This window comes from Ramularia collo-cygni, assembly GCF_900074925.1.
Source record: "Ramularia collo-cygni strain URUG2 genome assembly, contig: RCC_scaffold13, whole genome shotgun sequence".
Classification (NCBI taxonomy): domain Eukaryota; kingdom Fungi; phylum Ascomycota; class Dothideomycetes; order Mycosphaerellales; family Mycosphaerellaceae; genus Ramularia; species Ramularia collo-cygni.
The window spans coordinates 138,641-163,363 of NW_019716267.1; the positions used below are offsets into that span (position 1 = coordinate 138,641).

A 24,723-nucleotide genomic window follows, 5' to 3' on the forward strand; every position below is an offset into this window, starting at 1 on the left:
TACTGTAATGATCTTTGCGATGCGATCCCTGGCTATCGTACCAAGACGGCGACTCACTGTAGATGGACGTCGTCCGGGGTTATCTGGATAGATGACTGCATATGCCAGCCGAAGCGGCCATACAGGGAGAGATGGACCAGCTGGGACGTAGAAAGGTAGAAGCAGCGATATATGCCGCGCAGGCAGACTGAAGCTGTGTCAACCTGAACAGTGAGATGGGGAAGCTGGGATGAATCAGTCGTGGCCGCAAGGGCCGTTGACACTGATAGTATGACGGGCTGATTATATATGTCCCTATTCAAACTGCGATCTATATGCGAACCTGCAGGCTGGTGGTCTGCATTGCTGTCTGGAGGTTTGCATCGAGCTGCACGCATCACGTCATACGCCCCATGACCTTCTCGGTCGAGACGGCCAGCTTATCGCCCGATAGCACCAGCAACATCCTCTCGGCGGTATCCTGCGCATGAGCGTATACACCCGCAGCCGCAAGGTACCCATCAAGGCCTTTATACTTCTTCCCCAACCACTGCTCCACATCTCCCACCCACGTCCCGGCACTCTGCATGAAGTCGACGGAAAATTTGATGCTCACCTCATCCGTCGGTGCCGCCACGGTACCCTGAGCATGTTCAATCGCCTGTTGGATCTCCTGGGAAATGACCTTGGTGGGCACATCGAGGAACAACAACAAGATGATGAGAAACATGCACGAGTCCCGATTTCCAACCATGAGGATGGGATATGAGGTCTCATCCCCAAAAACCTTGTTCCACAGCTCTGCGATCATGGCCTTGGAAGAGCCCAGAACCCGAAGACTCTCCTTGGTGGCTCCCGGGCTGCGGGCTACTTTCTTGAGCAGGGCATTATTCGCGTCTGGTTCCTCGAGAAAAGCGTGTCCATAGAGTTTCCTATTCCATTCAATCAGATCAGGCTCCCGTCAAAACTTCAACTCTTGTGTGTTCTGCATACGTTTTCTGCCAGGTTGACAACTCTTCAATGAGCTGTGTCACATATGGCCCTCGCCTCCATTTCACCCCACAATAGGTCCTATCGTCGACTCTGGTGATTTCCAACCATGAGCGCTGTTCCGAGACATCTGGAGCCTTGTCAAGCGCAGTGTTCATCGTGCGCGTAAGGTGCTGCTCCTCCTCTTTCTGCCATGCTGTGTCCACGACCGTTCGAATCCCCAGCGAATTTCGTAGATATTCATCTTCGGCATCCGAGGTGTCGCTGATGGAAGTACTGACGAACAATCGACCCTCGGCTAACAGTCTTCGTTTCGCAATGCTGTTGATGCAAATCCCCACATCTCTGAAGTGTTTTATGGAAGGAAGTTGAGGCTCTGTGAATGCTGTTGCTCTTGTCGTTGCTGCTGCTGCTGGTACTGCTGGTACTGCCATGCTGTGGGTCTGGAATCCGAAAAGTCAGGTACGGTAGTAACGTTACTGTGTGGGCCCTCGAAACAGCAGGTGTGCATATACAATTTGTAAGGATTGAATGACGCCATGTCAGCCCAATCTTCCAACGGTAAAATTGTTCCAACAAGTGCGTGAGGGGCGTGGCGCGCTTGAAGACACGGGGGACATGAATTAGTTTGGGATCGGAACGAGCCAGTCACTCTAGCTCAGGGCAGTGAAGATTTGAGGGAGAATCATCCATATGGGACGTGAGTTATTTTGGTGGAGGCCCCGCCAGCCAATTGGAGGGAGTGGAGCGCAAGCGGGTGCTGGAGACTGGAACGTCGATGGTTTGAGCTTCCGAATCTGAGAGACAGGGAACGCCTGTTATATTCGTTCCCGAAAGGAGCTAGTGAACGGTGATCGATCAGCCCACTGCCGGCAGAGCACTTGGCGTAAATCCGAAGCAGAGAGTTGCGACGTCCATACCTATCTGCATACGAACGTCTACTCTTCGACGTCTGGCAGATCGATGGATGTGCAGGGTACATGTCCAAGGCATTGGCCGAGCTTCCAACAATACGTTTGTACATTTTCGACCCGCCGGGGATGCAAGCCACCCACATTCCAGTGCACGCTCGTACTACCTGAACATTAACTAGCTTGCAGTTGCGAGCGGCCAGTAGATTACTATGATACCTCCAGCGTGCCTACGTGCGTCTCAGATTGGCACCTAACAGTGGATCCTAGGAGTAGAGCGGCTACCATGTAGCAGGTACATTTACAATGCAAACGATTTGGAAGGTGGCTCAACTTACCATCCTTCTCTCATTCAAATCGCAGCTGACGAAGAGATTATCGCCAAACCTCTCGCAATGAGATCAGGGAAATCAGAAGACACACAAAACACCAAAGGTCTCCCTTCCACTCCAAAAGTCACCATGGTCGTCGATCTCTTCACAGCCAAAACGTACCTTGTTATAGGCCACACCACTTCAAACGAACGCCACAAACCCCGCCGTGCCACACTCCCACTCCCTTGCAAATCACYCACGGGGCGGGCATTGCATTATTGCCAAGTACACAACATCGCCTAGCTCTACCCACTCTGCCATCCAATCGATCCTCTCCTTCCTTMCTTACTACCCGAAGTTTTCAGGTTCCAAGCACATGCACATGATTTCGAATTGCCGGCGTTTTCCAACGTCGCACCCTTTCAGGGAACATGAACTAGTTTGTGGGAAATGGGTAGCCAGTCGGGTATAAGTCTGTTCCCTGTACAAACGAGTGTCCGCGGTTGTGACCCTGTCGCTTCTCCTCTAACTTACGGTGGTGGCGGGCGCATCTCAAACAGGGTACTTTTGTTAACTTGAGGCTGTGGGAGGCAATGTTCATGATAAGATACTGTTCAAATGAATCCACCTGCCTTGGTGGAATCGGTCTTTTGGGAGGGTTTATTCAAGATCAAGCACCCATCTCTCGCCAACAAGCACATCTTGACTCCAAAGATGTCAATCCGTGTACAAATAATCAACCGGCAACAGGATTGCTGGCCACTGTCTCGGTCCAACAAAACTGACCTCTTCGTGTAAAAGAGCGCATTACTCGGCCAGATAGCACCAGCGTAAGTCACCCGACGAGAACACCCAGACTTAATAATTCCCACCCACAAGTGAAACTACCAAGAAGTACCTACCTCCAATATCACCATGCCTCCTCATCATCTCTCAAATGCCAACTGGATCTGAACAGCGAGAAATGAACTGCGATGCAGAGCGTGAGTATCGGCCCTCCGAGTGACGGCATCATACCTTCATGAATGGGGCGATCATTGAGGTATAGATCGATTCGCGGCGAGGAATATCTTCACACGACAAAGACCGCCCTCTTGCTTGATACTTCCCATCTCTCGATGAATGGTCTGCTTTGATTAGCGAGAGTCATGGTGGAGGGGAATGTGCGAGGGTGGTTGGTTCGAAAGGGTGAGCGTTGGGGCATCCTATAGCTTCCGGCCCAAAATGTAAATCATGATTAGTAGATTTCACCCACATGCGAACTGGGATGAGGAGGGAGCCATGGTCTCCGAGTCTTTTGAGTTCTTTCTTTTGTAGGTGTTGAGCCTACGGGTATCGTGCCTGCTTGAGCATGTCTCTGCAGCGGCCGCTGTCTCTGCAACGGCCATGCTGTACAGCAGGTTGAAGGCGCTACTGCTGCCATGGCTCTTCTCTTCTTTCCTATTCTGTCCGTCTACGCCCAGTGCCATGCCCAAGCGCGTCTTCATGTCCGACGCATGCATGGTGCATTTCTGTCCTTCCATCCAGTCCTTGCGGACGTCCTTCTTGTCCTTCTGTATGATCATTTGCTGTGTTTGCCTTATCGGCAAGCGTTCAAGAGGAGTTGAGAGCGGCATCTTGGCCGGAGAGGAGGGTGTGGGTAGGACCGTTGAGCTTGTTGCGGCCCTTGAGGAAGTCGAGCTCCATGAGGAAGACGAATCCGAGAATCTCACCGCCGACTTTGGCGACGAGGTTGCCAGCTGCTGCAGCGCTGCCGCCTGTTGTAGAGGGTTAGCTGGATACACTGTTAATCATCCACCAATTTGACATACCAGTCGCGATGATGTCGTCGACGACAAGGACCTTTTGTCCCGGCTTGATGGCATCGCTCTGCAGCTGGAAGAAGTCTTCGCCGTACTCCTTCTTGAATCCCTCGGTCTCGCATGGACCTGGCAGCTTGCCCTGCTTGCGAACCGGCACGAAACCCGCATTCAAGCGGAGAGCCAGACTGGGGCCGAACAAGAAGCCTCTGCTGTCCAGACCGACGACGACATCGACCGAGTTGTAGTGCTGCTGGACCAACATGGCGAGAGCGTCAATCAGCGCATTGTGGAGCTTGACGTCGGAGAAGAGGGGCATGATGTCTTCGAACAGGATGCCTGGCGATGGGAAGTCGGGGAATTGGCGTAGACCGGCCTTCAGCTCGCTTCGGAGACGGGCGAGTTTGGAGGGACCGGTGGCATCGGCGGCGGTGTTTCCTCCCGCGGCGGCATTGTTGTTGTTGTTGTGAGGGTCGTTGGAGGTCAGAGTAGGATCGAGCGAGGACTGCGGCGGGTGAGCAGAAGTGGCAGTCTGTTCGTCGGACAACTGCGTCGAGGTTTGTTTGCTGGGGGGGATGGTGGACATGGCGGCCGGGAAGGAGGACGGTGCAGATGTAGCAGAGGTAGTTATGTGTTTGCCTGAATCACGTATGCAAGAAGGTCGGGTAATTCCTAATCTCACACAGGTGAGAAAAAAATGTGGGAGCTTAGGTGATTGCGTTTCTCCCCCCTCCAAAAACAGCCCGCCTCAGTTTGCGGGCCGTGTGCCGGAGGGGTGGTGCAAGGGCTCATTGGGGGGTTTGATACGTTCAAAAGGACTCCACCTTGGATCCGGGATGCCTTTACTAGTTCGGGCGGCACGATGGTGCATGTGCATGTGCATGTGCATGCATGTCAAGGCTTGCTGAGAGTTGGTGATTCTTGGTGAGAAAAGTCTCCCACCAAGCGGCTACAAGGCGGTATACACGTGTCACCGTTGATATGCCGATGTGGAGGAGAGGCAACGAGGAGGCGTTGTGACTGTAGCTGGGATGGTGTATCGAACAAAGATGCCCTAAAGATACTCCACTCCACAAGTTGATGATATGAATCGTGGTTGGTGGTTGAATACAATACCCTTGCTTGAGAGTGAACGCCTTCTTCATTGTCCTTCTCCCCTTCCCCCCTTGACTTCTGCAGATGATCAAGCGGCAGTGGCGTGCGTCTATACCCTACATGCAACACGACAGCAACAACGATTCCTCACAATCGATCGATCACATCATATTCGATCAAGACCCAACGCATGCACAGCAAGAACTGGAAGAAGCAATCAAAGGCCCCACCCATTCCTTTGTCCTTCCAGAAGAAACCCAAAAAGATCGTTATCCGAGCCCGGGCGAGGAAAAGTCAAATCTCCAGATTGATTGATGATCGACCCTCTCACACATTTCCCACCGCCTCCCGTCCCTCTCTCAACGCAAATCCTGCCCGTGATGCGATGCACCCTGCCGCAAAACGCAATAATTCTTTCACATCCGTCACATACCCCCGAAACGAGAAGCACAAAGAGCAAGAGCCACGAGTCATTTGCAGTAAGGTAGTCCAATCTGCCGATCCGCAAAAGCAAGCACGAAGTCCGTGGAAGCCATCACAGTGTTGTGCTGTGCCTCCAAACAACAACACACACCATCAGTGTCCCATGCACGCGTTAGTTGAGACAGGGACGGATATTTGACAGGTTGGATACGCACAAATTTCATTTGTGAGGTTTCGCATTTCTGCGGGGGTTGTACAAGTCACTTTGTCACATTTGATGATTTGGTGAGGGGAGGGAGGGAGTACAAATAGCAGCGCAGCTTACCGAGAAAGTGATGGGCGTGTGATGGTGGCACTTGTTGTCTCTCAACCAAACTTGATCACTTCTGCGGGACAGGCGAAGGGATTGATGGAGTCGATTGGTAAAGGAGAGCAGTATTGCGAGAGTAAGTGAGATGTCCAACCGACCAATACCATTTGACTGCTGCCGTTCGGCACCAGGGGAGTGAGTGTCTTTGTCGAACAAGTGCGACATGGCTGTCAGGATGAGAGTCTAGGTGAGAAAATTTCCATCGTTTCGTTCGGTCATACACATCAAGAAGTAGCATTATCGTGGCATCATGTCCCAGCATGTCTCTGAATTAAATCAAACTCCCGAACAGCAAGACGACCGGAACCCACAAACATATCGGCCGCACAAGAAGCTCCGCAGCGCCAGCCTTGAGGGTCTCAGTCGCACCGGTCTGCGCTGAACTCGCAGACGTACTCGATACTGTGGAGGGTGTAGTCGTACTAGCTTCCCTGGTCGTGGAGGCACTGCTCTTCCCACTGCTGCTGCTGCGGCTGCTGCTGCTTCCACCCAACGCACTCCAGATATATCCTCCAACATCCCCCTCGCTGGTCAAAGTCTGTGTGCTTGACCCCGCGACCAATTCTCCCCCATCGGAAGCAAGACTGTACTCCACCCCGGAAACCGTTATACCCGAAGCACCTGGCGTAAGCGTCTGTGAGCCCACCAGATACTCGGAGTTTGCGAGGGGCGTGATCTTCGCTGGACCGATGGTCAAGACCTCGGTCGTTGGCTGTTGTTGTTGCAAGGCGGAGGATGAAGAACCGATGACGAGAATCGTTTCTGAGCCGCTTGTTTGAAGCTGAATCACAGAAGTTGAGGATCCACTTCCTACTACTGTGATTGAGGAACCGGGTTTGAGAGTCTGGCCTGCTACGATGTACTCCGAAGCGGAATTTGCGGAGATGGTGCTTCCGCCAACTYTAATGGGCACTGCTTTTTCTGATGGTTTTGGTTGCTGTTGTTGCAATAATGAGGAGGAGGTTCCTACTACGAGAAGTGTTCCCGAAGGTCCATCCGTTTGTAGACCAATTGGTGTGTTGCCGATGGTGATTGAAGATCCCGGCTGCAAGGTCTGGCCGGCAACAATGTACTGAGAGTTCGAATTGGCAGTTATGGTGCTGCTTCCGACGATGATAGGTGGTGGTATGGCTGTCTGTGCCTGCTGCTGTGGCTGCTGCAAAACCGACGAAGAGGATCCCACTACCAGCACGCTACCATCTGGTCCATCTGTTTGCAAAGCTATCGGGGTGTTCCCAATCGTGATCGAGGATCCTGGCTGTAATGTCTGGCCGGCGATGATGTACTGAGATTCCGAATTGGCGGTTATCGTGCTGCTTCCTATCACGATGGGCTGTGGGGATGCCACTTCTTGCGAGGGGGTTGCTTGAGGCAGGATGTTTGTGGAACTTCCGTCGATGACTACTGCGGTTTGACTTCCAGATGTCACGACGGCTACTGGGATGCCATCAACCGAGTTGGAAGCTCCCATTGCGACTGTTTGGGAGCCCACGATGACTGCGGGTATATCGGTGGAGACTCCGGATACCGTTGTTGCCAGCTGCGTTGCTTGTAGAGCCAGACTTGTTGATCCGACCGCTACTTGGGGAGGCTCAAATACGCTAGACTGCTGCGTCTCAGCGTCTGGATTGGGTTCAGCAGACTGCAACAACGATGCAATCACATCTCCAATATTTGTTCTCGACTCTGACGGGATATCCGTAACCAGGGGTGGATCAAGCTCCTTGGATGCCCGCTGCGTGGTCGCGGACTTTGGTGGGATTATATTAAAGTTGGAGTCTATCGTCAACAAATTTGATGCTTCCTGCGCGGCTGTAGCTCCAACCTTGGTGGCAGTTGTGGTATCGGTGCCGGTCGGTACTTTGGTGTCTAACAATTGACCCAGTGCAACACCAATGTTTGTTGCTGACGTTTGGGAAGTTGGCAATACTGCAGGACTAGGCTTCACGGGGACTTCGGAGTCTCGTTGTGCGGATGTCGGACCTGATGGCAATGGTTCTGATGGGGCTTCTGTTGAATCCTGCACAACGGGGGTTGGAGCTCGATTAGCCGTCGTGGACACCTTTGTCGCAGGCGTTGGCACACGATTAGTTTCCTCTGGCAGCTTAGCCGAAGTCTTTGAAGTCTCTCCACTCTGCTTCGTCGGCGTGGCTGCTGGCGATGCCGAATCTGTGAAGGACCCCGTCACACGAACCGTCGAGGTCTCAAGCAAAGCGCCGGCCATCTGAGCCGCTGTTGCACCGGCAACGGTCGACTGCTCGGGACACAAGGCGTACGGACAGTGTTGCCTTACGCTTGCAATGGTCGCGGGAGCAAAGAGCGACGAAAGGTTTTGGGAACCGCTAAGTTTGACTACTGGATTGTGTGTCTGCAAGGCATATAGCCAACCTCGCGGATCGGCCGGGTTGGTGCTGCCCGTCAGGGGAGGAAAGGAATAGTGATTCTGCGGGATGGCGGACTTTGTGTTGAGGATTGGATTGCAACATGTTGCGCTATTTTGCACCTCTGGGAAGAGACCCTCCCAGGAAATGGGATCGACGACCGTAAAATATGGAGTTGGATAAGTGCTGGAAGGAAAACAGTCAGAACACTTCACCCCATCGCAAGTTGTCATGTCACAGACTCACATGGCGGTATGGCCCGCAAGAGCAGTGGGAACGATCCCTGTGACTGTTCCGAATTCGTTCACATCGGTGCGGGTGAGGAGGCTCAAGGTGCCGTTCTTGAGGTATTGGGTGTTGTTGGCGACTGCGGCGCTGTTGGTAGAGGTGCTAGTGATTGTTTGGTTGTGGTCGTTGATGACCACGAAGACTGTTCCGAGGATCGCGGGCGTTATGGCTTGGGACCAGGTCCATGATGTTCCGTGGGCGGTCGGGGTGAGGTATGTTTCTGCGTAGGTGTTGTTGCCATCTGTAGTGTGTGTGTCAGTCGATTGACTAATGCTGTCGCTGATCTGAGTGGTGCAGCAGATGATTCTCGCCATTCGTGATGTTTTGGTACTTACAGGTCATAGTCTGTCCATAGGTCGCATTTCCGTCTGTTTCGCAGTTAGTCGAGATCTACCTCAACCACCAGTCAGGCGGGAAGCAAAAACGAACAAGACAAAGCACAAGTCACTCTCCCGCAAAATTGCGCCGCGAGCAGCAGCAAGATGGGAGTAAACACCATCTTTTCTCTCAAAGTTCAACGATAGTATGAGATGATCGGGACCTGAAATCAATCGCCAAACAAGTATTGGCGTCCTTGCTAGTCATTTTATGGATCCCCATCCTGAAGGATTCCGTACCTGGTCAACCGGTGAGGCTGAGGATTGGTGCTCCCCACAAATAAATAGATGCCCGCATATAGTATCCACCCGGATCCTGTCCTACCCAATCACGCATGCATGTATGATTGGCTTGAAATTGTCGGACCATCTCATTATTGCCGCCTTGTTGGTGGTGTAGGCGAAGGTGGGTGGATGCTTATGGGCGTGCGGCTGAAAGATGTTGCCGTCTAGACCTTTGGACCTGCGTGAGCTCCTCCGACCTGGTTCTTTTCCTTTTCTGGGGGTCGTTGTTGTTTGTGAGCGTCTTTGCGCTTTATCTGCAGCAAATGCGGCTTTCTTGGACGAGCGCTTTTGTGGCGCTTGGTGTGGTGGTGAGGGTGTGGGCTGCTGACGGCGAGGGAGTCGGACCGTTGAGTGTTCCTCCCAGTCAATTCTTGTGAGTGTTTACGCGTGGGATGCAGGAAGGCGATTCGGCGGACTGACTGATTCCAACACTCAGTGATGGCAATGATGGAGCGTGGTCGACTTTCTTCGTGCAAGTTGGTACGCCGCCGCAATCTGTGCGAGTTCTTCCGGGGACTTCTGCCTCTGCTGGGAGTACACTTTGGGTATGTACTGTAGTCAATCTACCACGTCAACTCGTACTGATTTCTTGGTTAGGTAGTCTTACCAGAAGGATGCACCGATGCGAATCCAGGTCTGGAAGATTGTCCAGAAAATCGCCACATCTTCACGCGAAATGAATCCCGGACGTGGTCGACGGATTCCCTTGGAAATGACGGGCTGTACACGCTCAACACGCTCGAAGAAGGCAAACTGGGACTTACAGGCAACGCATTCTATGGCTTCGATACAGTGCAACTCGGGATTGGTGGTTCGGACATGCCGGTGTTGGAGTCGCAGCTTGTTGCTGGCATTGCGACCAATGACTTCTGGCTGGGTAGTCTTGGATTGAGTCCGGTGCCATTCAACTTCACCAACTTGAACGATCCGGTTCCGAGTATGATGGGTACTCTTCGAAATCAGAGTAAGATTGCTGGTTCATCCTGGGGATATACCGCTGGAGCTGCGTACCACGATCCGCCAATCTATGGGAGCTTGACATTGGGCGGCTATGATGCTTCACGATTCAACGCCGATCAGTCTTTGACGGATATTGGTTTCGGCGCGGACTTCTCACGAGACTTGGTGGTGGAGTTGCAGTCCATCACTTATAGCACACTTGGCAGCTCGCCTTTACTGGCAAGATCCTCATTCATGTTTATTGATTCTCTTGTCCCTCACATGTGGCTACCTACCAATGCCTGCGAGGCGTTTGAAAAGGCTTTCAACCTCACCTGGAACTCCACACTGGAGTTATATCTGATCGACGATGCCGTTCACCAAGCCATACTTGCTGAGAACCCGACCTTTACATTCACGCTTGGAGCTGGAGGTACCAGAAACGATACCACTGACATCACCATACCGTATGCTGCGTTCGATTTGGAGGTCTCGCAGCCCATAGTGGAAAGCGGATCTTCACGATACTTTCCCCTTAAACAGGCGCAAAACTCCACGCAATACACTCTGGGTAGAGTCTTCCTCCAGGAGGCGTATGTGATTGCAGACTTTGATCGGCAGAATTTCACAGTGGCTCAAGCACTGTTTCCGTCAACTTCTCAAGCGCAGGAACTTCATGCCATCTTGCCTCCCACATCGAATGATTCAAAGGAGGAGTCATCGTTGAGTGCTGGAGTCATTGCTGGAATCGCAATCGGAGCTGTTGCCCTCATCGCAATTCTCATTTTTGGAATATGGTGGACATGCAGAAGAAAAAGGAGAAAGAGTCAAGCAGCACTGCTTGTACCCAAAGCTGAAAGCTCACCAGAAGAGAGGAATGAAGGCCAATATCATGACATCAAAGACCATCCCGAGCTTGATGGCGGAGAGCCTCAAAGACATGAAGTCGAAGGTCAAAAATTCCATCCACCGGAGCTAGATGGTCAGAAAGTCCACCCACCGGAGCTTGATGGTCAGAAGTTATACCCGCCAGAGCTCGATAGTCAAAAAGTCCATCCACCAGAACTTGACGGTCATGATCATCATCGATATGAGATGGGATCTGATGAGGATCTGAGAGAGAGACCTCTTCATGAGATTGACGGGAGAGGAGTCGCGTATGAATTGGATGCGTCTCCGGCTCGGTGATGTGCAGCTATCACAGATGGGAGTGAATGCAAGCCGTTCCTCCATGCTACTTTGAGCACTTGTCAACAAACTTACACCTCGTGACCTTCACAATCCCGCGACTCATACAGCTTTCCTGCTGTGCTCAACTTCGAGGAGACCGCCAGTAATGCGTATCAGTGTCCCCCTTGCAAGGTGGCGGTGGCTTGGATGTGTGAAAAAGCTGTGCAGTATCCAAGCTCTCGCTACAGGATCTTTCCGACGACTTCGACGCTTCATCATGGCTTCGGATCCAATATGGAGTCAAAGTGAAATGTCTGGGTCAGAAGCCTTTGAGTAGTCTTAAAGTCAGATCACATCAGTCCAAGATATCGAAGTCCCCGGGACCAAAGCAAATGTCTTCATCCGAGACCTCAACCCGGAAATCTCGATGAAGCTCCATCGTCCATTGCCATTTCACACACTCAGGGAGAAACTGTCATGAAGGAGATGATCGTTTACGACTGTGTTGATGCTTTTCCGCTTGAATGCTCGCTCCCACTCTTGCGACATTGACGGTATTGTTACATCTCCCTGGAGTCGATTTGTATCAATCACAACGAACCAATGATGGCTTTTTCAAGAAGGCAGTTGGTCTCGCTATACATGTGGGACTCCACGTGGACGATAGTCAATGGTTGATTTCTCTAAGCAACATACTGCACTTTCTTCACTTCGGCTTGATGGGTCGGTATGAAGTCGACTTTGAAAACGTTCATCCCCGAAGGCGACGACAGTGCAATTTCGAGAGACGCTTCATGGCATCAAATGTTCCTGACTTCCAGGATAAGCTCGCCTTCCTCGCTTTCTGAAGCTTTCTACTCAATTCTCTGAGCGCCCTTGTCGGAGAAGACTCTAGGTGATGCAAGAAGCGGCGGCAACAGCAAGATCTGAAGCGCGAGTCTTGTATGGGGTTCATTTTACCAGCCCTCTCACACTATGTTTGTTAGTCTGGAGGGGGATTGAGCAATCTGACAAACAGATCTCACGATCAATATTCATCGAATCTCATTATGTGGGACTAGCAAAGGCAACCTATGCGCTGTTGTGGACGGAAACTCCGACTTACTCTATGCTGTGCTGATGTCCGCGATAGGATGTATGGGATGCTTGGGATCGTTTGATTGGCAGCAGAGTACTATTCGWAGCTCTTCTACCCGGATGGTCGTTCTTGTCGTTGCAGTGCGCGAAGATTCGAATTGTCTCGATAGCTTTCTTGAAGCCTTTGAGGCGTCGAAGCGGAAGGCCTGGACGACTCAGGTGTTCGCGAGTAGGAAAATCGAGCCCCTGGGACCTAGGAACAAAGTCAGAGGCACTGGATCCATCATCATCAATGCTCGCATATCTATCAGAAGTCAATCCCAAGTCTCAAGATGAAGTCAGACAGGAGAACAGCGACAGGCCATTCATCGGATAGTAGGCTGATATATCATCGCTTGCATTGTCCCAAATCGTAAAACGTTAAATAAGACCCACCCACAGCCATTCCCCTCCATCAAAGTCTAGCCAACGGCCCATCAGCTCTATAAACCCCCAAACAAGCCCTCGTAATATCCTCCACCCTCGTACATCCCGTCAACTGCATACACCTCCGAAACTCCGTCTCCAGCGTCTCCAACATCAACTCAACCCCTTCTTGCCCATCATAAGCCAAACCCCACAGCGCAGGTCTCCCAACCCAACAACACTCGGCCCCAAGCGCCAAAGCCTTGAAAATATCCGTCCCACTTCTAATGCCCCCATCAACATGAATTCGAATTCTCCCGGCCGCGGCTTCCACACATTCGGGTAGAGCATCGATACTAGCCACCACTCCATCCAATTGTCTCCCGCCATGATTACTGACTAGAATTCCATCGCAGCCCATCGCAATCGCTTTCAATGTATCCTCCGCTGTTAAGACGCCTTTAATCCAAATTTCCATCGCCGTGACTTTTCTCAACCAGGGTATTTCCTCCGCCCAATTATGTCCAATGTTATTAAGACTTACAAACCCATCATCATGTGTATCCTTCCTGATATCCTCTGAACTCCTGCCGAAAATCGGTAATGCCAACCCCTCTGGCGTGCGAAAATCATTCCGCCATTCATTATATCGCACTCCCAAAACGGGGGAATCCGCGGTCAAGAAGATGGCTTTACAGCCTTGTCGTTCCGCTTCTTGGATAATACTCAATTCGAGGTCTTTGTTATTGAGGGTATACATTTGCATCGCGTGGGAAATCCCTCTCCCGGAAGCATCTCGGATGTCTTTGATGGAGTGATTGGAGTAAGAGCTAATAGCCATGTTGATCCCTTTCTTCGCACACGCGCGAGCAGTGGCCAGTTCGCCGTCAGGATGTGCCATGGCTTGGAGTCCTGCGGGGGAGATTCCGAGAGGGAAGGCGATTTCCTGGCCTAGAGAGGTGGTTTTGGTGGAGCATTTCGATACGTCTACGAGAACTCTCGGGCGGAGACGATATTTGCTGTATGCGGTTGTGTTTTCGAAGAGCGTGGTTTGGTCCGTGGAGCCGGAGTTGTAGAATTCTCGCGCGGATTTGGGGAGTTTGGCGGATGCTGCTGCTTGAAGGTCTGGGATGCAGAGGATTTTGAGGGCGGATCCTGGGGTGGGGATTGGAAGTGGGTTGCCTGCCATTGTTCTGGTTGGAAGCACCGTTCGCCCTCGTTGCTTTGCTTGAGGATCCCAGGATTGTGGGAGAAGTGTGTTATATTGTCGAAGTGTTGTGTTGACTCACTGCAATGTTAATAAGTAGTACAGGGCGTGAAGCTAGAGAACTCTGAGAAGCTTTCCCAATGTAGGCGGGGTTTCCAGCTGTTGTTACCTAGTATCGGAATTCCGATTATTACGCCACAGCTCTACCAGATCTAGGGCACCCGGCGCGGCGTGGCATGTGGCGTGCGGCATGTATGTGGCACATCTACTCCGTATCGGTACGGTGTGGCATACCCATACAATGCGCTTCACTTGGCAAAAACAGAGGTCTGTTTGCTCGGGGACCAAGCTGCCCTGTTAATTCTAGCTCCCCGGCTTGGCAAGAAGACAACGAGTGCACCTGCAGGGATGGCTTGAAAAGGTGCCGGTCCGGTTACATGTGTGGCTAGAAATGAGAGATGTAGGAAATCAAGTAGAAAAACTTATATGCTCACCTAACTACGTCCCATGCAGCCTGAATGTGAGAAGAAGCATACAGAAGGGATGCCGTGCCCGTCGAGCAGAAGCTTGCTGGGTTGTTCTTTTCCAGTATACTCATATCACGGCATGCTCCGGAGTGGAACCTTCTGTGCCGGTGGTCGCATATGTTGGCAAGCCTAGACTTTCCAACTCCGCTTTGAAGACATCTCCGATCATTCCAGTTCCGCGCTGCTCGGCATGCTGCTCAATGTCTTGCTCCGGTCTCTTATCGGCCCATAGACCCATACATGCACACACCCTTTAGTCGCCGCAGCCAAACCGCCAGTGTGATGAGGTCGAGGAATCTTCAAGCATTTCCTCGAATGAAGCCTGCCGGTCCAAAAATGTGATGCTCGTGTTCTGCTTGTCTGGTGTCATGTCAATTCATGTGCGTCGACAAGCACATAGTCGCCGCAACAGGACCGCCAGTACGCTTAGTCCAACGTGTTCCAAGTTTGATATCGGGCTTCGTTGCTCCACCCAAGAGGACCATCCACAACCACTCCGCATCAAGGCCGTGAGAGGTTGTGGTTGGCATGGCTTGCCGTCTTGTAGTGGTTGGTGGGTCATGACCCTCGTACACCTGACGCTGGCACAACGGCTCTTGGAAAGTCATCTTCGGAACAGCATCGGGCGGTCCATCTTCGAGCACCATTGCCCAGATATGAGCAGGAGTGGTGAGATCCGCATCGTTCAACATGCCATGTTACCGACGGTAACGGGCACCTGATGGATTCCAACGGTTCTCGGAGCTCCATGAGCGCCAAAATTGACTCTGATAAAGTATGCCGGAGTGCATGGGCGAGATCAATGTCGAGCGCCGTGGATTGTGACCTCGTGTCCGGAATGCTCGGGGACACCTTACGGTCCGTAAAAGGGATATGCGACATCCCACTAGCTACCGCATCGACAAGACCACTTGGAGACGTCGAGGTACTCGTCGCGGAGTCCGAGAGGAAAGAGTCATGGACGCACGGTGTCCGAGACATGACTTCCACTAGTCTCCAAGGTACGACAGCCAGTGGGCAGCATCGGTGGTCAGGGAAGCATGTGTTTCGGAGCCCAAAGACGAACGGCGTCTTGTCCACGGTGCCCGAGATTGTGGCCTTCCATTAGCTTCCGCTGTGTAATGGCCAGTGAGGAAGAAGAGTGGGACGTTACGGAGACCATCAACGGACTCCGAGAGACAACGTATGATGGTGAAGACGCCGGTCGGTGCCCGATGGTGTTGGCAGTCCCCGTGTGTAGTATGTTTCCGATTTGTGATTGGCCGAGAACAGCACTCGTTGCGGTACGAAGGATTCACTCGGAGCCCGAGAAGGTGGTTGCGGGCACCGAGATGACTCTGTCAGAGTCGCCGATGCGGTCACCCGCTAGCTTCCGTCTGGGAATGGCCAGTGAAGAGATCGGCATCGTGCTGAAGGATTCGGACTTGTACGTCGCTTGGGTTCGKAGGCCGTAACTACGGCCACCGAGCGGAGTCCCCGTCCTAACGACTGTGGAGCTCGAAGCGGATGCGCTGTCTTTCTCCATTCCGTTATCATCAACTCCTTCATCACCACTCCGCCGCAAAGTGTTGTGACTTGTAACGGCTACCAAAGACGCCGCGGTCTGGCCTGGAATCCGGCAGGTGCACTCCGACTCCGAGGTCTCGGGGTTCTGCACTCCGGCATACGTACGAGAGTAGGATATTGGTGATGCTGCGACTCATGTCCTAAACACCATACAACTTTGTTATAATACTCCCAGCAGTGGTACACCAGCTGCACTTTCTCAACGCAAGGGGAATCTCCGCTAGACTTCTCGCTGCATCTCAAAGCTTATGATACATACAAAGCATCAGCATGTCATTCACCTGTTCGGAAGCTAGATTCTCCTTGAAGGGATATCTTCTCCCTCCTTCCGTCGCTGGCGCTGGCTCGACAGGTTGCAGACCTTGCAAGACTGCGGGCGTCAATAATAGGTGGGAACAATCTGCTTGCTGCTTTGTGTAAACATTGCAGGTTTGACCGAATGCTCACGAAAAGCGCTATTCGACTGAATCAGTGCCTCGCAAAATCCACTTTGTATCGACGCGCGGCTCTTGCACGCTGTGCTAGCACAATATTGACGCTGCACTTAAGCAGCGATTTCCTTGTTTTGCAGACGCAAGATGATGCCGTGTCCGCCGAGGATGAGACTGTGCTCCAGACGCGTTGCGATGATCGATATCGTGGAGCTGATGATTGTGATGAAAAGGCTCGGCCAACGTCAACTTCCCCCCGAAAAGGGAGGAAGAAGAGGGTCGGCTTGGCCCGTCTCAGCCCCGGTTACAGCACGGCAATCTGATAACGACATCCATGTAGGTATGTTCCTTAAAGAAGCTCTTGCTCCTCTCCAATGGGCTGCTTGGTACAGATCGTAGGAGGATTCCTATTGTGCAGCGCTGCACCAATGACATCTACATCAAACCTTCACAGCATTATCATCAACAAGAGACACCAGCAACCTCTCACCGTCATCACATGTGAATCCATGACGCCAAGTCGCTGCTCTCCGCGGCCAAGCCCGCCAATTTGGATTACCTGATGCCTTTCCAGACCTTCTCCACCTGATGTCTCCACAACGTTCAACCCCGCCTATTACCAGAAAGTCGCGCAGTCGTCCACGGGAGCCATCGATGCAGCAAAAGCATGACTCGAAAAGAAGAGGCAGAGCTATGTTGCGAATGACAGCTTYGGCTGGCTGTGAGGAGTAAGGAGGACATCAGCTTACTTACCAGGGGGGTACGAAGCAAAAGTACAGAGAGCTGCAATACTGTAAGAGCTGAAGCTGGCATATCTGAATCCGTCCTCCTCCGATGGCGCGAACCCCCCAATCGTYGTAATGTGGATGCCGCGGGGCTTGCGTTCGGTCATGCTGGCACTTGTACCTGCAGGCAAATCGGTGAGTGGGAATGAATCAGAGCAGCGTGCTACCCTTTTAACCTACCCTCTGCCTAGACGGAATCCTACAGCCGCACGCCCGTCTACGCCCACGCGACCTGTTTGCTTTCCAAGGAGGTGGTGCACTGTGCGGGAGATAGTTGTGGGTTTCTTCCAAGTTCTCTCTTCCCACTGCACTTCATCCTCTCATTATCTATAATCCACTTCCCCACCCGCTCTTCACTCTCCATCCAAGACGATTGATTCCAACAATCCACCCCAGCTGATAGCAGGACCCCCCCAAATCTACTCCCTCAACATGCCATCTCGACCTCGCCCTCGCCGGCCGGCAATGTTCAACACTCCAGCCATCCGTACAGGCGGCATGGGCGCTCTCCAAGTCGAATCCCTCACCAACCGACCCCTCTCCATCCAGCGCCGCCACATCGCCGCCTCGCAACTCCGCATGCGCGAAATCGAACCCGATGAATTGAGTCAGAGCCAGTGGGTCCAGTTTCTGGTCATGGAAGGTCGAGAACGTGAGCGCTGGATCGCCGACTTTTCCAGACGAAGGCGGGAGAGCTCGGCTTCTTCCTCTTCATCTTCTTCGGATTCAGACAATTCTCAACCACAACGCAGACCGGACAGGGAAACGGCATACCACAAAGAAGAAGAAGCTCGAGCCGAAGCTGCTGATGCTGCAAGAAGAGTCGCTGCACCTGTCTCCAGTACTCCCGCCGCTCTGCCTCCTATGATGCCTTCCCCAACCCCCGGCTCTACACCTTTCGTCAGTTTGTGGGTGAGGCATTTGGAGGATGTGGAAAATGGCGTCGCGGATACCTATACAGTCCGACGGCCCAGACATTTGCGACGGAGCGTGGATACCATGGATATGCCGCCGCCGGCATATGGGAGTATCGTGGCGCCGCCACCGGCTTATGAGCCGAGGAGTGATGATGAAGGGAGCTCGGGAGAGGGAAGCCGGGCGAGATTGAGGAGGTGGACTAGTGAGCATTTGGGTCGATCTTGAGGATGTTGATGATGATTGATGCATGGATGGTCATGTTGCGCTTGCCGGGGTTCATGGGATCAAGAATGGGCATGGCAGCAAGATTGGACTGCACTGCTTCCAAAAGCGCTGGGGCATCGCATTGCATTGTCATTGCGGTGGACCAATTTGCGAAGGCGACTACAGTGGAGTTTGAATGGAGGGATGAAATTATGATGTTTATGAGGTATGGGTAGAGTAAGTAGCTGGAATAGAGGTCATATCTTCCTTTGACACTTTTCTTATGCATTTCCCATGTCTGCTGAACAAAGGTGGGTAGGGTTGAAGGTGTCGCTTGGAGAAGATTGATCGCTGGGTGCAACAGGAAAGTCTGGAATATCAGGACCGCCTAACAGATGTCCGAGAAGCTCTTTGTATTTGTTGTGCCTGTCTTGCTGAACCGAATCACCAAAGGGATCCCACCGAGAGTGCAAGGCATCCTCATCGAACATGTACGACTGGCGTCCGGCATTTCTTGGGAAGCAGTTGTCACGTGGAGACACCCCTCCGCGCCATGCGCCTGCGATGGACGTTTCTTCGAGGCGAAGCACTCTGCAACATTTCCCCAAAAAAGACCTCTCCATCGTAGGAAGACGTCCAATACAAATGGCTTTGTTCTGGTAAGACGTCTTTCGAAGCTCCGCCCGCTTATACTGCACGAGCGTCTCAGACAGAAATAAGACACATGATCCATGGTGTCTTCCGCCATTCACACTCCAGCCAGTCCAGACTCAGATATGACTCGGAACGGTCAGAGAACGAGCTGCGAGGTAGACATCCATCGACTATGGTTTCGGACGCTCGAACTCATACACGGGCCCCATCTCTGGAGACATGTTCTAAAACCTAGAATACCTTTTCACAGGTCAGGTACCGGCTTGTCCGACTGGAACTGGCATTGACCAAATCACTTCTTCCCTTGTTGGCTGGACTATCATTCCTGCTTTCATTTCGATCCTCTTCGGCATTGATCCAGCAAGCCATGGCTTCACCACCTTCAGCCCAAGATACTGTCATGCATGCAGAAGTATTACCCGGACTTGTGAAGAGAGGGGGTCGTGAATACCAAGGCTACGTTCTCAGAACACTCGAACATGAACCAATTACAGTGACTCTAGCAGCTATCGACTTCTTCTCTCGCCACACTTCCGACATGCTTCCCGCGCAACGCTCCGCCCAAGGTTCTCTACTGCGAGCGATGGAGAACTGGCCAAGAGCTTCCCAGACTGAGCTTGGATTACCGAGCCCCAAGTACATGAAGCGAATCATTCGGGACATTGGCTGTTTGTTCTTCTTCGACACATTACACGACGTCAGATTCTCCTGGGGAAATGGAACAGGTGATTATGGGTACTACACCCCAAGCGAATTCTATCAACACCATGAAGGACGCCGCAATGATGCCTCTATTACCGTGAATGCCGAGTATCACAATCCCGAAAAGCTCATGGTTGAACTCTTTGGTACGCTTCTCCACGAGTGCTGCCACGCCTTTCAATCAAAACATTTCTGTCGAGACTCGTGTGCGGATATGCAGTGCATAGCCGGTCTATATCGCGTCAAGGGGTCCGCTGGGGATAACGACTATACAGGCCACGGAAGCTCCTATTTTATCCTCGCTTCCCACGTTCAGGCTAGAGCACGAGAGCTTCTCCAGCCCGATATTGACCTTGGGTCTCCGAAGGTTGAGCTGACTTCTGATTTCGAGAGTTTCGGGACCTTTCCTAGCGAATCGCACCGGCTGCTCTGTCATTCCTCTTGGCGTGATAAGATATTGGAGTTCTGTCACGAGATTACTTTGAGGAACAGCGTTGAGCTTGAATAGCTTCTTTCCACTCTGCACTTGATGTAGGAATAGGCGGTGACAGTGTTGACGAGCGAAGCATCCTGCTGCGGAAAGATCAGTTCCCGCTCTGTCATCACAAAACCATCGCATCGTTCATTCACTTACAATTCTTGACGTCACAATGACCTTTCGTGTCGGGCCAGGTCTGGAGTGAAAAGACTTGCTTGTGTCTTCGTATGTTCCTGACTACTTTTTGTGACTAGTTTCCTTTCCATTGTCTCTTTCCAGTAATGGCAAACATTCAAATCATAAAAGCATGCTTGACTCAGACCGCTGACCCTCCCTTACATCAGACCATCATTTCCAATCAACAACGACCTGCAACAATCGCCACCGCTGAAGCTACACGACTGTTGTATTGTCATTTGTGCATCATGTCCGAGACATCAAGCAACACCACTTCCGATGCCGGGCCTCGTTTCGTCTTCAGCCTCCATCGTCTTCATATCGAGTACATCAAGCCTGCTTTCAAAGAATTCAAGTCCCACCCCTCCGAGCCAACAGAAAAGTTAGCACACCTGTCAATTTCCAAGCCTTCTGGAGCAAGCGAGGAAGTGTCAAAACTTCCCCTCAAAGCAGCTCTCGAGGCAGTACATTCCTTCAACCAAAAGAAACGTGGCGACCTCAGCTACTATCAACAAGAAGCACTCCGTGAATTGGATGCCTGGAGCGCCGAGAATGTTGCACCCCACATAACAGATACCGATGTCAACAAAGAAGAGGTGAGACTATTGATCCTCACTTACAGCAGACTGTTCTTCCTCTCGCGACTTGAAACAAGCAATATTCAATTCACTTTTGAGAAACTCAAGGATCTAAAACTTGGCACCTATTATGGAGAACAGATCCACGAAAAAGGTACAAGAATCGAAATACGCGTTCACCCGAGCGACTGGACTTCTTACAAGGGAGTGAAAGATCATTCCACTGCCTTGCTGGGAACTTTGTTTCACGAAACTACTCACGCATATTTCGCCGCATCTTGCTGTGTACATCACAGAACTCCATCCTGCAGGGACAAGGATCGTCTTCGCCTGTGGCATCCCGAATCTCAGCACCCTTTTGCTTGGTTTGTTCTGGCAGCTGGTACGGAGATTGCGTCGCATCGACTGGCCGATATGGGAACTGACTTGGCTGTGTTCTGTTCTCTGATGTTAGACTACAGGGACACTAAAGTCAGAGCATCTGCAGGGGAGTGGAAGCTGTTCTTCGAACTTTATTCGTGGGATGAAATTGACTATTTGATCAGCAAGGTTTTCGAGGAAGATTTTGAGATGATGGGCAAGTACCTGGCGGAGCAGGAAGATGTCGTGCATGTCTTTATGGATGAGTACAAGAAGGCCGAAGATTGTCGACGGGRTAGATTAAACGCACATTATGGACGTTTGTAAGGCTTGGGTACAGTGCAGGGGAGGGATGATGTTCAATGGGGCGGAGATATATTTCTGACTCGATGAAGGCAAAGGGGTGAAGAACCATAGCTTCGCGAGACAGAGTAGCAGCAGTAACAATTCCACGATCCATCCTCTCATTTAATCTGCACTAATATGCTGTGGCTCTACCACGCTACCGTTCAACACCTCCTTCGTATGAAAGTTCATTTTCCCGTCGAGAGACTCTCATGACGAGCAACCAGCGAGACCTTTATTGTATACAGTCATGATTTTTGATCCCTCTCCCAAGATGATGAACTACAGCTGATCTTTTAATGGGTCTTGCTTGGTCCGGAGATTTGTAAAGTGGCGATCTGGCACAAATGCTTGCTCCTACTTTGCGATGAGATGGCGGCGATCAACTGAGGATCGGATTGATATCGTTTGCATTTCTGGAAGCAATTGCCGTTCCACTACATGACGAATATCGAAAGCCCTCCTGCAGCCCACTTTCAGGCCACCCAACGAAATGGTTAAAAGTAAGTCTTCCAAGACCTTTTCAACGCAACGAATAACAGCTAAACATAATCATGAATAGTCTCCCTTGAACGCCTATGCTCAGATCTCATACGCAACCGCGATTACATGGACATACCCAATGTACCAGCCATACCCAAAACGTCTCGACCAGCAGCAAGTCGCCTGAAACAAAATCCGCGAGACAAGCCTCTTGACCTGGCCATAGCAACAGTCAACAACTTCAATCATTCACAACGTCTCAACGACTCACAAMAAACAGCTCTACGTTCCCTCAAAATCTGGCTCGACAATAACGACGTCATAAACTCCACCCCGTCAGAAGTGAAAGAATGCATCAAACTATTCAGTCAAGCCTACCTGCTCAAAACCATCGAGCCTGCCATGATAAAATTCGAAATGATCGACAATATGCGCGACAGGGATCCCAAGAGTCCGTATGGCTTCGCTCGACACCTCTCTTTTGACCACCAGGTCGAGATCGTGCTCGATTCGAATGATCACTCGATTTTCAGAAAACTACGCGATCACAAGACCGCTTTACTCTCCACTCTCTTCCACGAGTGTGTGCATGCATACTTTCAACTCTTCTGCTGTGATGATCATTCCTCCGGGTTCTGTTCTCGCAAAGGTGTTCCTCTCTGGGGGTTTGGCACGGCTCATGGTGCTGCCTGGTTCCATCTTGCAGCTGGGATTGAAATTGTATTGAACAACCACTTCGATCTTGGGGTGGACCTCAGAGTCTTTCCTTCTCTCTGTCGTGAGTACAGGACGCCTAATGCGCCGGTACTTTCACCTGGGGAATGGGAGCGACTCTTTACGAAGCAGGGGTGGGTGGGAGTTAATTCGCTTTTGGGCAAGATGAGTGAAGAGGAGTACCTGGAATTGGCCAGTTCGTTGAGGAATAAAGACAGCGAGCGTACTCCTTATGTGATTGCAGTGTTCTGGAAACAGTTCCTTAAGGAAAAGGGGGAGAGAACGGCGGGGGTTTTGTGTGGTACATGTGGTCAGAAACTTCCAAGGATATGAGTTGTTGAGTATCGAAGCATGAGATCAGTCGCAATAGAAGTAAATGAGATCCTTGCAAGAGATGCGGCTTTGATATTGTTCTGAAGTCACAGCCAGCTCCTCACTTCGCCGATAACACTTCAATTGCTTCGATGCAATGACAGCACCAGGAATGTGACGAGATACTATACAGTGGATGAAGGTAGTTCGATTTAAGACTCCTGGTCCTGTGAAAGAAGAGTTACTTGATCGGCAAACCTTGCTGCCTCTTCTTCAATCCTCCAGAAGTGAAAAGGGGCATTAGGGTAAGGGTTGGGGTAGTCAAAGTTGTTTCGAAATGACCGCAACGTCTCTGAGCTTTTGCATCAGGTACTGATCCTTAATCTGTCGTGTCCAGAGTGAGAGGAAAGAGAAACATTCCGTTTTATGGCCGGTAGTAGAAGCTCGGGTGGCTTTGCCCTCACACTCTGCGCTCCGTTCAACCACGCAATGAGAGCAATATAGCTCTTATCATCTGCCAGTGGTGTTTAAGTTTCCAGAGCGGAAAGGAAGGCAACAAACGCAATGTACTGTTGTTTGCAGCGGCTCTATTCACTTCACCGGAAAGTTGTTTTCTCCGCCATTGTCTTTTTATTTACATAGCAATCTTGCATTCTCGAACGTGGTCCTTTAAGAAGACTCATCATTCCCTTAGAATCTATAGGTCCCGTGAGTCTAGTCACTGGACGTTCGAAGGAGTACCTTAACGGCAGTGAAGCTGTCATCAAAGAAGACATTGCCCAGCATCGACTCAGAATCATGGCAGCAGGTTAGTTTCCATCAAAAAGTCATTAGATGCTGCTAACAAATTCGCAGTCAGCCTGAAGCGTCTTTGCGAAGAATTTCTATTGCCCGAGGAGGAAAGATACATCAATTTGCCTCCGACCGATTCCTACCCCGACGTAGAACTAGAAGATCCAGAACTAAAGCGTGGAGTACAGCCTGCTGGCAAGGTCGATCCTCTCCAATTGGCAATTCACAACATCAACACATTCAAGAAAAATCAACCTTTGACCAAACCCCAGGACGAAGCTCTCAAGAAGATGAAGACCTGGATTGAAAAATACACTGCTGCGGAAATGACAAAGTTGTCCAGCTCTGCAATGTCAAGGTTTGTTCTGACCTTCAGCAAGGTGTTCTTCCTCAAAGATATGCCAACGAAGAAGATGGTGGTGAAATTTGAGAAGCTCAATAGAAAGGGGAAAATCCTCTACGGCGACTCCAAGCATTTGGGCAAAGACAAGCATAGAATTCGCCTCGACCCTCGGGACCACTCCCGTGCAAAAGGCGTTGCGGATCACAAAATTGCCTTGCTTGGGACGCTCTTCCACGAGTGTAATCACGCATAAATCGATATGTTCTGCTGCGACGCCAATCATAACAGGAAAAAATTCACTCCCTGCAGGAATGGAGATGATCAGTATCAAGTTGGCGCTGGCC

General features: G+C 51.3%; 11 protein-coding genes; 6 read left to right on the plus strand and 5 right to left on the minus strand.

Moving 5' to 3' along the window:
* Positions 1–376: 376 nt before the first annotated feature.
* Positions 377–1,403, minus strand: RCC_07993 (uncharacterized protein; the record flags this gene model as incomplete). XM_023773245.1 has 2 exons in its annotated part: positions 377–911; positions 973–1,403. 2 exons carry the CDS (start codon positions 1,401–1,403, stop codon positions 377–379), a joined length of 966 nt encoding a protein of 321 aa, XP_023629013.1.
* Positions 1,404–3,787: 2,384 nt separating this feature from the next.
* Positions 3,788–4,579, minus strand: RCC_07994 (related to adenine phosphoribosyltransferase 1; the record flags this gene model as incomplete). XM_023773246.1 has 2 exons in its annotated part: positions 3,788–3,951; positions 4,006–4,579. The coding sequence occupies 2 exons, from the start codon at positions 4,577–4,579 to the stop codon at positions 3,788–3,790; spliced, it is 738 nt and encodes a 245-aa protein (XP_023629014.1).
* A 1,573-nt stretch (positions 4,580–6,152) lies between these two features.
* RCC_07995 (uncharacterized protein) lies at positions 6,153–9,049 on the minus strand (the record flags this gene model as incomplete). XM_023773247.1 has 4 exons in its annotated part: positions 6,153–8,448; positions 8,509–8,791; positions 8,886–8,918; positions 8,980–9,049. The coding sequence occupies 4 exons, from the start codon at positions 9,047–9,049 to the stop codon at positions 6,153–6,155; spliced, it is 2,682 nt and encodes an 893-aa protein (XP_023629015.1).
* Positions 9,050–9,475: 426 nt separating this feature from the next.
* Positions 9,476–11,339, plus strand: RCC_07996 (uncharacterized protein; the record flags this gene model as incomplete). XM_023773248.1 has 3 exons in its annotated part: positions 9,476–9,585; positions 9,649–9,757; positions 9,810–11,339. The coding sequence occupies 3 exons, from the start codon at positions 9,476–9,478 to the stop codon at positions 11,337–11,339; spliced, it is 1,749 nt and encodes a 582-aa protein (XP_023629016.1).
* A 1,513-nt stretch (positions 11,340–12,852) lies between these two features.
* RCC_07997 (probable glycolate oxidase) lies at positions 12,853–13,992 on the minus strand (the record flags this gene model as incomplete). The annotated part of the gene is made up of 1 exon (XM_023773249.1): positions 12,853–13,992. One exon carries the CDS (start codon positions 13,990–13,992, stop codon positions 12,853–12,855), a length of 1,140 nt encoding a protein of 379 aa, XP_023629017.1.
* Positions 13,993–14,908: 916 nt separating this feature from the next.
* RCC_07998 (uncharacterized protein) lies at positions 14,909–15,229 on the minus strand (the record flags this gene model as incomplete). Its single annotated transcript, XM_023773250.1, has 1 exon — positions 14,909–15,229. The coding sequence occupies one exon, from the start codon at positions 15,227–15,229 to the stop codon at positions 14,909–14,911; it is 321 nt and encodes a 106-aa protein (XP_023629018.1).
* A 2,522-nt stretch (positions 15,230–17,751) lies between these two features.
* On the plus strand, positions 17,752–18,462 carry RCC_07999 (uncharacterized protein; the record flags this gene model as incomplete). The annotated part of the gene is made up of 1 exon (XM_023773251.1): positions 17,752–18,462. One exon carries the CDS (start codon positions 17,752–17,754, stop codon positions 18,460–18,462), a length of 711 nt encoding a protein of 236 aa, XP_023629019.1.
* A 1,000-nt stretch (positions 18,463–19,462) lies between these two features.
* RCC_08000 (uncharacterized protein) lies at positions 19,463–20,305 on the plus strand (the record flags this gene model as incomplete). Its single annotated transcript, XM_023773252.1, has 1 exon — positions 19,463–20,305. One exon carries the CDS (start codon positions 19,463–19,465, stop codon positions 20,303–20,305), a length of 843 nt encoding a protein of 280 aa, XP_023629020.1.
* Positions 20,306–20,700: 395 nt separating this feature from the next.
* Positions 20,701–21,717, plus strand: RCC_08001 (uncharacterized protein; the record flags this gene model as incomplete). Its single annotated transcript, XM_023773253.1, has 1 exon — positions 20,701–21,717. One exon carries the CDS (start codon positions 20,701–20,703, stop codon positions 21,715–21,717), a length of 1,017 nt encoding a protein of 338 aa, XP_023629021.1.
* Positions 21,718–22,228: 511 nt separating this feature from the next.
* Positions 22,229–23,265, plus strand: RCC_08002 (uncharacterized protein; the record flags this gene model as incomplete). XM_023773254.1 has 2 exons in its annotated part: positions 22,229–22,238; positions 22,298–23,265. The coding sequence occupies 2 exons, from the start codon at positions 22,229–22,231 to the stop codon at positions 23,263–23,265; spliced, it is 978 nt and encodes a 325-aa protein (XP_023629022.1).
* A 777-nt stretch (positions 23,266–24,042) lies between these two features.
* On the plus strand, positions 24,043–24,632 carry RCC_08003 (uncharacterized protein; the record flags this gene model as incomplete). XM_023773255.1 has 2 exons in its annotated part: positions 24,043–24,052; positions 24,100–24,632. 2 exons carry the CDS (start codon positions 24,043–24,045, stop codon positions 24,630–24,632), a joined length of 543 nt encoding a protein of 180 aa, XP_023629023.1.
* Between the last annotated feature and the right edge of the window lie 91 nt (positions 24,633–24,723).